The sequence below is a fragment of the Meriones unguiculatus genome, chromosome 2 (assembly GCF_030254825.1).
Source record: "Meriones unguiculatus strain TT.TT164.6M chromosome 2, Bangor_MerUng_6.1, whole genome shotgun sequence".
In the NCBI taxonomy this organism is placed as follows: Eukaryota; Metazoa; Chordata; class Mammalia; order Rodentia; family Muridae; genus Meriones; species Meriones unguiculatus.
This window is the reverse complement of record NC_083350.1, coordinates 170351796-170364830: the sequence shown is the minus strand read 5'-3', so window position 1 is coordinate 170364830 and position 13035 is coordinate 170351796. Positions and strand designations below refer to the sequence as shown.

At 42.3% G+C, this 13035-nt stretch overlaps 1 protein-coding gene across 3 annotated transcripts in view; it reads right to left on the bottom strand.

Moving 5' to 3' along the window:
• Kcnab1 (potassium voltage-gated channel subfamily A regulatory beta subunit 1) overlaps window positions 1–13035 on the bottom strand; it is a 377926-nt gene that overhangs the window by 5800 nt on the left and 359091 nt on the right. For all 3 annotated transcript variants that reach the window (XM_060378390.1, XM_060378391.1, XM_060378392.1), the window contains exons 11-13: window positions 12864–12958; window positions 6427–6547; window positions 278–366 (exon numbers count right to left, since the gene is read on the bottom strand). In XM_060378390.1, coding sequence (XP_060234373.1) covers window positions 278–366; window positions 6427–6547; window positions 12864–12958 — 305 coding nt within the window. The remainder of the gene's footprint in view (window positions 1–277; window positions 367–6426; window positions 6548–12863; window positions 12959–13035) is intronic.

The following is a 13035-nucleotide window of genomic DNA, read 5'->3' as shown; positions in this document are numbered from 1 at the left end:
AAAGAACAAATTCACATGTATGATGTGTATATTGTCCTGTAACTTACATCTCAAGCAGGCAGTTAAGCATGCTTTTATGATTAGACCTACCCTGCCCCACACAGAATGAACCACTAGAACTTGAGAAAACCTTTATGCTAAATAAGCCGAGGATAGCCCAGGACTCGCGCATTGTGTGCGTGTGCTGCCGCTTCTTGGTTTTGCGCTGCCGTGCTTGGGCTGCCTGAAACACGCTGCAACACTCCCTGGAGTTGCCAGAAGGGGCCGCAGTACTTGCCTGGATGGCACCAAGGTTTTCAATGAGTTGCTCAGGGGTGGATGATCCCAGGAGCACAGAGCTCACACCCTCATTTCTCAGGCACCATGCTGTAAAGAGCAAAGCACTGGTCAGGATTATCGATGCACTAATAAGCATCAGCTGCAGTTATGTTTGTGGAGGATGGAGGATACACTGTTGTCTGGGATTAAAATCTGGAGCAGCGCCCCCTAGTTCAGAAGTTTAATGCAATGCATGCATTTAAATAGGTTTGTGGCTTTCTAGCTTTTGTCTTTTGCTCCAGCTACCAGAGTATTGTTCCTGAAAATATTCACACTGCTCACCAACTAACAATGTCTGGAGTCTTGTTCTGCTAGGCTTCCTTGCTGTCTTATACAAGCTATCACTTTTCTTCATCTGCCAACCTTTTGTATTGATTATCTCAAAATTTTTTCCCAACTCTCAAAGCCCCAATTGTTCTCTGCTTTAGAAAATCCCATCAAAACTGAACCCATGTTTTCTGCTTGGGGGTTGTGTAGTATATTGGAGAGAATCATAGAATCTCATGGTCTGGTACCTCATATATCTCTCTTCTTTGCCACCTTGCCTTAGCCAGCCTCACAAACCTCTCTTTGGCCCTTGATCATCATCTTTTCCTCAGTGACATAAGGGTTTTGTTTTTTTGTTTTTTTTTTTTGAGACAGGGTCTCATGTAACTAGGCCAACTTGCTATGTAGCAAGTATGCCCTTGAACTGATTTTCTTTCCTTTGCCTTGTGAGTGCTTGAAGTACAGACATGGGCAACCATGTTGGCAGGGTCTCTACCTTAAAGCCTTGCATTCACTCTCAGCAGATGACCTTCCCTTGAACTTTATATGAGGTATTAAATACTAGGTAGATGTTCCTCATTTTTTTTTTTTTTTTTTTTTTTTTTACCTACTTAGTACTCATAATGATACTGTCCAGTTGCAGAAGATGGATGCTGTTTTGGCTAAACTGCCCTAGATCCACCTTCCCGCCCCCCCCCCCCCATTTGGATTAATTAAACATTCATTCTTCTGTGCCCTAAAAGTTTTGTTTCTTATTTTTCTTTGTCAGCAAAGAATTCTCAGTTCTTTTTCACTCAGAAATAGCCTCTGACTCCATACTTACCTAGACACTTCTCCAACTTCTGTAAGTTCTGAAATGCCATTTTAGGCAGCTGTACTCCCCTCAGAATAGTCTAGGGCCCTTTTTACCTTGTTCTGGAAGCCAAGGCCCCCAGGGGCCTCCTGGTTACAGTGAACACTTGAGCATGGATGTGCACTGGACCTTCCTGAACTAAGCATCTGACCCGGCCTTGGCCTTGCTTCGCCAGTCTCATTTGGCTCAGTGTCGGTGTCTTTGCCTCTCAGTCTAGACATCTGGGATCTGTAGGGCTTGTCTTTTCTGATTCCACCTTCCCTTTTAAATTCCAGGTCTCGTTGGTCCTGTTTTTCTAATCTACTGGCTCTTATACTTAAGCATGCAATAGAGAGTTACCTGGTGGGTTTATGAAGCATCCTTTCTTGGCCTCACAATTTTTTTTTTTTTTTAAGTTGGAAGATCTTGGCTTGAGATATGTGCTTCTCGCTTCTCTGTACTTATTCGATTAACTTTTTTTTTTTTCTTGTCCAACCTGGCCTTGAACATTATATATAGCTCAAGGATGACCTTGATCTTCTAATACTGCTTCTGCCTCCTGAGTCCTGGGATTAGAGGCTTGTGCTACCATCCCAGGTTTAGGTGGTGCTGAGGCTTAAACTCAGGGCTTCATGAATGTTAGCCAAGCACTCTACATTTCCAGCCTGGGAACTAAAACTATCTTTTTAAGGGGAGTGGGGAGAGCCTTATTGAAGTAGAAATTACAGATCAAAAAGAATTTAATGTCTTTAAGTGTACTTTAACTACCTTTAAAAAAAGTTTGCCGGCCCTCAGTAATTTTAGTATGTAACCATTGCCATTTTAAATTCAGTTTAGTAGAACATTCCCATCACCGTGATAAAATCCCTTAAGACAGGCATTAATTGATACCTACTTCAGCCCTAGGCAATCCTTGCTATTTGTTTGTAGATCTGTTTTCCTGAACATTTCATTTAAATAGAATAAAGTGTCATCTTTTGTATTTTATTTCTTTCACTTTTTTTGCATGCACATGAATTTTAGTTTCTTGGGTGTTGTGGCAGTGTATCATTTCATTGCTGCACATCATTTTTACCAGGTAGACATGAGGCTCACTGCTCTGGGTCATCTCTCCTCTGTTGTCCCTGTCCTCATTCAGCCCTCAGGAACGCTCTAGAATCACTGGTTTTTCAACTTTTTTGCTTGGGCTGCCCCTCCCTTAATCCAGAGCCCTTATTCCTAGCTGCAGCTTTTCTTTTATAACATTGCTTCCTGACTTTAGCTTGTGCCTAACCAGATGGCTTTCCTTTAAGATGGCATGCACTTCTCACCCTGGCAAATCTTAAATTTGATTCTGCTGTTCTAGCTTCAAGGCTCCCTGCCTTGACTTTCACGCTTCAGGAACACTGGTTTGTTAATTTCCCTATCTCTAAACATTATAACCAATTTTTCCTCCAGGAACCCTTTGCCTGGAATGCTCTTTTGCTCTCATTTTTTTCGTTGCCCCTTTAGCATTTTGTCCTTTGAGGTTCCCAATGCCCCTGCTTTCTTCGTAAGGCCTACCCTGAACTTGAGGCTGGCTAGCGTGTCCTATACAGTATAAACCCCTACTCACATCTGTTAGTTTTCCCAAGTTACTCACGGGGCTGTGTGATCGGCTATCTAGAACTGGACGCTTAGCAACCTACTTCCTACTTGGCCCATGGGACGCAGCGATTAAATGTTTGCTGGGGAAACACAGGCACGGATGATTGTTTCATCTCTGGCATATCTTCCTCTTACTCAAGGCCCTGCTGTCTGTCAGTTGATCTTCAAAGCTGTTACTAGGGCTGGGGCTCACCGAATTGTTCCAGGTGATCAGAGTCCGCACCTCTACCCCCACCCCCTTTCCTTTGGCTCTATAACATTCTGCTTAGCACTTAGAACTCCTTTTGAAGCCAGTGGGAGTTCAGGGCAAATTAGGGCTCCGAGCAGTTGCTGTAGCAGCAACCGATTCCTCCAATGCCTCCTGGGCTAAGAGGACACACTTTGCAGAGCTGGCCAATCCATGGCTAGCATCTGCAACTGACTCTTCACAGTTAGCCATTAACTGGGCATCACTAGCAAGCACATCCCTGGTGCCTGTTAGCTGTCAGCAAGCTATGAGTGCTGGCTCCTGAGCAGGTGTGTGACTGGGGAGCAGCGTGCAGATTCAAGCAGTCTGTTTCTGCTGTGAGCTTCCCTGCCCCAAGTCATACTCTGTCCTTGGAGATCAAAGGCAGTGAGGCTGGAAATCATTCCCTTTGGGGTCTGAGAACTCTGCGGATAAAAACTGCTTGTTTGTAAAGAACGAATAAAAGACGACAGGCAAGGGAAACATCCAGGGCAGTGGTTCTCAACTTTGCTAATGCCACAACCCTTTAAAGTTCTTCATGTGCTGACCCCAACCATAAAATTGTTTCCATTGCTGCTTCATAACTGTAACTTTGCTAATGTTATGAATCATAATGTAAGTATATATAGGCTATGATATGTGGCCCCTGTGAAAGGATCGTTTGGCCTCAAAGGGGTCAGGTTGAGAACCACTGATCTAGGGCATAGATAAAGGAAAGGGGAGTGGGGGGAACGGCTTGTATCAACCTAGGCCAAGCTCTGTACAAAGGGTGCATCCTGAATAATCTAACATCCAACGAAAGTCTGAATTTTTAAAAGGTTTCCTTTCCAGGAAGATACTGTTCTTCCATTTCTTCCAGAGTGTAATGTAATCATCTTGTTATTTGTGGGCAGCTGGTTTCACCCTTCCCCCAGTGCAGGAGCACTCAACTCCATTCCATAAGATGGCATGGCATTTGCATACACATGCTCCTGTGTTCTTTAAACCGTCTCTATGTTACTTATAATGTCCAATATAATGTGAATTGTTGGTTGACTTTGTGGACATAAAGGGCCAGGTGTACTCAATTCATGTTACTACCTAAAATCTTATTTACAGTAGTTGAATATGTTTTCCTTGTGTATGTTAGGAAAGCCTCAAGCCCAGTCTGTCTAGTTCTGTGTAAGTATATCTTTTGCCAATATCACCATCCTCACCACTTATTGAATATCTAGTGTTTACATAAACAATTTTGCTTTAGTCTAAGCTTATAAGCTATAGATTGTATCCATTAAAGATGAGAAGATCAGGCCAGGCAACTTGGTATGGTCAGACAGTCATTTTGCTGTTCTTGCTGAAGCTGCAGGTACTGCATTAAACATGTTCTTTGATTCTTTTAAAGAAAGAATTAAGGTAATGCTCATAAATTCCCTTCGGCTTACGATGAGCCAACTCTTACTTTCATCTTCACTCACTTAGTGTGAGGGTGTTCACAAGTGCATACAAGCAGTCAGAGAGCAACCCTAGGAGTCCTTTCTACTCTATGGCTTCTGGAGATGAGGTTGTTAGCCTTGGTACTAAGGGCCCTTACCCGACCAGCCACCTCTCCCACCTTCATGTACAGTTTTCTAGTACTGTTGGCTATACTTCTTTTAACATGTAAACTCCAGCAGAGCCAGGCTACCGACAAATATTCTGCTACTTATTTGCACAGGCCTTACCATGGGCTGTTCTTCTCCCTGGGTTGCTGTATCTATTTGCTGTTTCTTGTTAGGATTTCCCCCACTGGAATTAATACCTATTTTATTCCTTTTTCAACCAACATGGCAATTCTAGTAATCATCCGGTTGACATTTGTAAGACAGGGGCCTCCTTAGAGCATGCACCTTCCAGGATTGTTTCTAGTCTAAGAAGGTAAGACAGTGAATGTGAAGTGTGTATAGCACAGCCTGTCACCCCTGTTCCCAACCCCAGGTTTTAATGCTGCTGTATCCAGTGTGGTGGTCGCTAACTGTGTGTGAATACTGAACCCATGTTCAGGCTGATGCTTCAGATGTAAAATACACACAGTTTTAAAAACAGTCTGAAAAAGTATTTAAAGAACCTTAGTAATTTTTTTTATATTATATATTGAAATGATAATTTGGGGGGTAGATTGTGTTAATTAAAATGGATTAGTAAAATATTTTCACCTTTCTGTTTTACTTTGAAGATATTTTTAAAATTTTGATTTATGTTCATATGTGTGTTTGTTTGTGTGAATGTATGCCATATGGCATAGGTCTCTGTGGAGGCCAGAAGGGGTTGTTGGGTCCCCAGGAGCTGAAGTTACAGAGGGTTGTAAGTCACTTGACATGAGCATTGGGAATTAAACTCTGGTCCGCTGGAAGAATAGCAAACACTCTTAACTACTGAGCTCTCTCTCCAGAGTAAAAGCTCCTGTTTTACTTTCTTACTACGGCCATTGGAAAATTTGAAATAAGTAGTTCCCAATATGTTATAATGGACAGTGCCAGTGCATGTGGGTTTTGGGTGGCCATGACCTTTCACGGACTGCACAGCATGAGAAGAACAATTTTCATGGCTGTTGAAAAGTTTCCAAGGGAAGCTGCCCTGCAGTATCAACTTTCAATGTGGCAAGAGCCAAGGGCCTCTTTGTAGCCCTATTTCTCAACCTCTCACTAACCTTGTCTTAATGTCAACAGGGGTAGGAACTTGAGCCAGAAGAAATGGGTGTCATTGTGTAATTAAACAGTTTATGTGTATATTTTAAACTTAAATTTTATTAAATGTTTTCATACATGGTTTATTTTTTTCCCTCTCCCAACTCCTCCAAGTTCCTCCCTTCCCACCCAACTTTGTTTTCTGCCCCCCCTTCCGTATTTTCACTAACGTATTCTCATGCGACTGTCTTATAATAAGGGACAAAGGAAAGAAAAAAATGTTATAGCATATAGACAATTCTAGGGACCTCTAATAACTCACTTTCTGCTGCATGTACCAGCAATTAAGGCTTCTGAGATCAGTCTGCTCCTACAGTAAACATTTTACTGTGAGAGGAATCAACCTGGAAACTGTTAAACTGTGCAATTTTAAAGTACATCTTTAGTAATCTCAGCAAAAGTAACCCCCCACCCCAGCCAGACCCTGCTCTGCCATCCCCTCGTAATTTCCTTACCCACAGCTAGCTGAGGTAGTGTGCATCCCAGACGCTCAGCAATCGGAGAGAGGTCTTTCAGCTTATTTTGCTGTTTTCGCCCTTCTTCACTTACAATTCTTTCCTTCAACCACTGGTAGCACTGGGGATGACAATAACAGGGAAGCAATAATGCATGAATATGATGTCAAAAGTTGTTAATTCAGTAAAGCGGAAGGTTCTCAGGGTGAGGCTGGAGAAATAGCTCATCAGTTAAGAGTGTTTGCTGCTCTTTTAGAGGACCTGAGTTTGATGTCCAGCCCCCACATCAGGCAGTTCACAACCCACAACTGCCTGTTACGCTAGCTCCAGGGGGTCCAATGCCCCCTTCTAGCCTACAAGGGCACCTGCACTCATGTGGCACACATACACACACAGTCAAGCACATAAACCCAGCTTTCTGCTGGTGGAGATCATTGTTTTACATTATTGTTATAACTGTCCTTTCTTTTGCCTTATTCCATTCCTAATTTCATTGTTATTTTAAAATACTTCATATACATGTATGTGCATACATGTGAAGATGCCCTTTGAGGCCATAAGAAGATGTTAAATCCTTAGGAGCTGGAGTTATAGGCAGTTGTGAGCCACCCAGCATGAATTCTGGGAACTGAACTCAGGTTCTCTGCAAGAGCAACAAGTGTTATTAATCACTGAGCCATCTCTCCAGCTCCCTAATATAATGATCTGGTAAGTATGGTAATTACAATAATAATATTATTATGGGGACTTCGTGTTGACTTCCTATTGTGGTTGGTTTTAATGTCACACATTAGATCAAGAGTTTAAGGACAACCCAGGAAACTCTTTAAACATGGGAAAAGATGGACCATGACCTGTAGCCTAGTGAGTTCACCTTCCTAAAAATGAAAAGTCTTTCAGCCTTTCTCACTTCCCCACTTTGCAGAAGGCTCTGCAAAGTATAAGGCCAGCACTGACCAAGTTGAGGGGAAGGAGGGACTGTAAGAACCTTCCTCTTCCTCACAGCTGTGGACCTGAAGCTTCTCAGAGGCAGCGGGAAACTCTGCAGTTGGCAGTGGGCCACAGGCACTCCTTCCACAAAAGCTGTCCATAGGCTGGCTGATGGCTTTGTTTTATTAAATATTTTTATAACCACCCCGAGAACTTCCAAAGGAAAGGATAACCATGTTATGTTCTATTGTGATTTTTGGAATAATTTTAAAGATGTGAAAAGGACAAGGGCAAGCTGCCCCAGTTCTGTCTGCTCCTAGATATCAAAGGCTTATGGTCTGGCTCCTCACTTGGGACTTTGCTTGGGGAAATGGCCAAGGCTTTCCCAGCTTGAGCCTTAGGAAGCCTCTGATTCCTCCAGAGGAGGGGTGCCTGGAGAGACATCTCTAGAAATGACAGCCAGGGCCAGTGGTAATAGGGTGGATGGCTGTGAATAATGAGCACATGATCAGGACCCAGGCAGCTGTGGATGTCGTAAATGGGAAAATATCACCAATCCTTACCTACATTTCATGATCGTTCAGGGAAGCAATATTTTTGAATGTAACCCAGACACAAAATGAGAAAGTTAACAGACAATGCCTTTGAACATTAAAAGAGAGTTCCTGAGGTCTCCATATGTATCATGCACATTAAGAATGCTTGATTTGTTTATCAGTTTTATAGGACTACTCTATTTTTGAAAAATTATGTGTAATAAATTCTTTTTCTTAAGAATACAGTATGTGTGTGTGTGTATGCACACGTGCGTGTGTGTGATAAACACACCAAACATATTGAAAGACTTCCAGAAACAACCAGTGTGGCCTGGAGAGATGCTCGGTGGATACCCTGCTTGCTGCACAAGGCTGCAGACCTGAGTTCGGATCCCCAGCACCCGTGCAAAGCTGAGAATGATAATGTATGCCTTAATTCCAGCACGTCTACTGGGAAAAGGGTGGAGAGACAGAGTTCCAGAAAGTTGGGGTCCAGCAGCGAGCAACCAAAAAGAGAGCCTTTCTTACAAGGTGGAAGGTGAAGACTGACGTCTGAGGTCGTCTTCTGACTGCCACATGTGCACAGTGGTGTGCGTGCGCCCACACTTGCATGCACATACATGCACTTATGGAACCTCCCTCTTCTGACTCTTAATGCTGTCAGATTCACTGTTGGCTTAATCAGTGGTCGATATAGGGAATTAGGGTTTTAAAAAGTAATACTGTTTATATTGCTTTCCTAATTTAAAGAAGTTTTTTTTTGTTTGTTTTTTTAAGAAACAGCTTTAATTTTTTTTCAGATGGGAAATATTAACAGTGGGAAGAGGTGACGTCTAATTAAAATGTTAATATGAACATGAGCCTATGTTTTGTAAGAAGGTTGGTGGTGAAATGGCTGCCACTCTGTGGGAGGCACAGTGCTGTGGGTTCTGCTCCTCCACAATGTATCCCTTCACGTGCACGCCTCTGTGGAAGTCTGAGATTCTTCTTGAGCATCAGGGTTACCCCATTAGTCCCTGTGTTCCCAGTGACCAGCACAGAGTCCAGTACTGGGTAGATGGTAATATTTACCAAAGTACTAGTTGTTAAGATTTGTTTGATCCATCCATCCATCCATCCACCATTTATTGAATCGTGTGCTTGGCACCGTGGTGGCTTAGAGAGCTTTAGTTTCTTAGAAACATCCATAACTTATGTAGCACCTTAAGAGTTTTGTAGCTGAATGGCCTTCCTGTTTCAATGATTTTCTCACAAGCCATGTATTTAGTACCTTCTTTTTATCCAAAAAGTAGGATATAGCTGTATATATCAAAGTATTTTCCTCATTTGGCTACTGTTGTTGGTCTCACAGTTTGGACCTTGCCTAACTTGGGCCATTCTTTTCTGGTCTGAAGCTAGTAAAGATCTTGTTTCTTCTAGGATACATTCTCTTAATGATATAGGCTTGTAGCTTTCAGTTTTCCTGCTCCCAGCTTCATTGGCAAGATTCATGTAGTGGAAGAAAATGACATGTTCATATTAGAGATAATTAATAATGTTCAAGTCCACGGACAGATCACTACTGAGCTCAGCCCCATTCCATCCTCAAGGATTGGCTTTGTGGCAGTAGAGTTCTTAAAATAAGGTTCATGTTGAGGTCTGTCACTAGCAGCCAGAGAACCTCAAACCTCTGAATGAAGTGTTGGTAGAATAAAGTGCATATAACCCAATAGCTCTGCTGTGCCACAAGCTTTGTTTTTGAACCACAGGAGAATGAAAACACTTCTGGGAGGCAAAGGAGAGTACAGAGCATTTGGGTGGAAAATGAAATAACAGAGGGTAGCAGAGACAAGAATGGAAAAGTAGATGACTTAGATTCCAAGAAGATTTGGGATTTATCCTATAAGCAGTAACAAGTCATGAAAACATTTTAAAATGGGTTATGATACAGTCTTTTAGAAAGATAATTAATCACAAGATTGTTGAGAAGAGGGGTCAGAAAATGAAAGCAGCTGAGTGGGGTGGCCTGGAGGATTTGGGGCCTTGCTAGGCAGGGTGAGGATAAAGAGGATGAAATCTGAGGTAAAACTGACATCTGACCAGGATGGCTGCGTCTTGGACAGAGGCAAAATTGCTGATCCTATGAAGGGCTAAGTTTGACAGAAGGGTATGTGAAAGGAGATTCTCTAATGCTTGACAGATAGTCACAGGACAACTACTAGACTGGAAGACAAGGTTTGCTTTTCAGCAGGGCAGTCAGAGCTGATGGCATGGAATCAGAATTCTCTGTTAGAGTGATGGGGCCAGCCGGAAGAGGCTGCCCAGAAAATTCCCCGGCTAATCTTGCTTACTGCAAGAGCCCTGGAGAGTCATTAAAAAAAAAAAAAGACTGACTCCTCAATTATCGTTCAATACAGCAGACACAAATATTAGCATTTCATTGATATAACAACAGACGGTGCTATATGAACCATTTGGTGGGCTGTGTTAAAAGTTGTCAATGTATCAGTCTCCGGTCCTTGATTTTTCTATTAGCACCATAATTTGCTACAGAGGGTGCCTGGCGGTTTGCTTCTTTTCTTTTTATTTTTCACTTTGGAAGTTCTGCTTGAGTAGCTTTCCCCAGAACAGACATGTTGCTCTGAAAACACTTGGTTGATAGTGTAGAGCCTGGAGGGTTCATGGCTGCCTGCAGCCCAGTACTTTTCAAATAGAACCTTTCGCTCGCTAGATGGGGCTCTAAATGTTTATGTTAATGTTGCAGTAGTGCCTCACTTGATTGACTTGATGAAAACCAACCAGACATTCACCCAGCTACTTTTGTATGTTCTCCCCACCCCCTGTCTACTTTTGTTAGTGCGTTTGTGGAAGTTCCCTATCTGTGTGTGAGCCTTTTATCAAACAGTGATGGAGGCTCCACAGTCATACTGACCAGATAGCGCACTACTCCTTCCCTCAAAAGACCTGGGTGTGAAAGGAAACAGATGTCCTTGGGGAAAGATAATTCACTGACAGCAGGAGGCCTGGGTTCTCATGTCAGCTTTATCTGTTTGGAGTTTATGGTCTTAATGTTGCTTAATGTCCCTGAGCTTCGTTTCTGCATCCGCCAGAAGCCTGCCTCTTACAGGATTACTCTGAGAACAAATAGCCCACATATGTGAAGTGCTTTGAATTTTTTGGAAAGCCCATGAAAGAACATACAGATGGTCTCCAGCTTATAATTGTTTGACTTAGGATTTTCTTACTGATAGGCAAAAAGTGTATCCATACAACCTCTGTTTTTCAGTTTCAATCTGTTCAATAAATTACATGAGATAGTCAACTCTTTAATATAAAAGGAATTTTGTTAGGTTATTTGGCTTTTTGTTTTGTTTTGTTTTGTTTTCAAGATAAAGTTAGGCTAAGCTATGATTTTCAGCAGGTTAGCCATATTAAATGCAGTTTTGAAGGACACTTTGAGTTTATTTTGTGTATATCTGGGCATTACACTGTCATAAGTAGAGGAGTCTCTATATAGAAGTTTATCTTAACCATAACTGATTGCAAGCCATCTGTGCCCATTTCTCATTGTGAGGATAAAAGGAAGTAAGAGATAATTTTGTAGCTCACTGCGTGGCTAATAGTAGTGCTCAGTAAAGGCACAATTCTCAATTTTTTTTTTCCCTTCATGCCCTTCTTGCCTTCTTCCTTTTTCATATCCTTGCCTAAGATGCCTTATATTTTCTTCATGGACTTGTTTAGAGTTTGTTCTGAATGACCTTCAATTTTCAGGAACAGGATCTCATTAAATATTCTGAGATAACTGTGCTTTGGGATAATTAAAAAATGAGAACACTGTCATGTCAGCACGCTTTGGGGGATATTTATATCTTGTGATTTTAGAAAACAAACAAGCTAAAGGCTCAACTCGTATAGGCAGAAAGGACAGTAAAAGCCTAGAGTTTTGAGAAGGTTCTAGCTAGGGAAATGTTGGTGGTCCAACATGTCTGTGTTGTGTCCTTGCCTCCCCCTCTCCCTCCCATCGCCCAGAATCTCAGCTACACTGGTAAAGATCTGGGCTTGGTTTGGGCTGTTCTGCTGGTTCAGTGCTAATGGAGGCTGGGTTGGGCATATACCTCCACTTAAGATGACTTTGGCTTGTCTGAATTTTTAAGATTCCTGTATTATTTCTCTCTTGAGATTACAGAGTAATTTGTGATTCCAATGTTGTTACACACTCTCAAGCTTTTAAAACATAGTCATCCTGTTGTTAATAGGAAAGATGTTTGTTGTGCTTCCCAGTAAGTTAACCATCAGGAAGGGGCCTATTGTGGGACTAGGCAATGAGGAGAGGCTAGTTGAAATATATGATACGATTGAACAGAAATGCCATTAAGAAACCCATTACTTTGTATAAGACATATTGATTCAAACACACGCACAAACAAACAGATGATCCACTGGACAGAGTGGGGGCTGGTGATGATGTACTCAGCATCTGTCTCCCAGGTCTTCTTGCTTTACACTGTCCTCAAATGCAGTAGGAAATGTAAGCCAACCTCAAGCCATAGCCAGCTCTAGCTGTTTACCTCAAATGGATTAAGTCCTTATGTCTTAAATTTTGTTTTCTAAAGAAGAGGAAAACTAAATCCTCTTATACAGAAAAGAGATTTAAAATTTTGTTATTTCTAGACAAGGAATGAAATGCTTCCTTTAACAGAAGAATAAGAAAGAATGTAAGAATGTAGGGATTTTAGTCCACAAGTCAACCAGGTCATTGGACACTTTCCTTTCAGTTCCTGGAGACGAATTCTTTGTGCAGGCAGATTCTGAAGGGTTGACTGATGCCTCGCCAGCAGCAGAGACCAGGGCAGGGCTGAGAGGGCCCTGCCAGAGGTCATGGCTGGGCAAGGCCTCAGTGTGTTTGAGATGGGTAGCTCTGGGTTGCTGCTCTGCTCCTTCTAATCCATAGCCTTCCCTCCCCCAGAAACTTCTAGAAGTGGAGGAAAATACCTTCAGTGAAGCTCTAGAACTTTCTGGCACCCCATTTCCATATTTTCCTGAAATAATTCCACAGGCAAGCGGAGACCACGTCATTGCACCGACCCCTATTGGGGGAAAACAACAGCAGAAACACACCATCAGAAAATTGCTTGTGCCAAGTGGGAGCAAAAGTGAGGGTGTG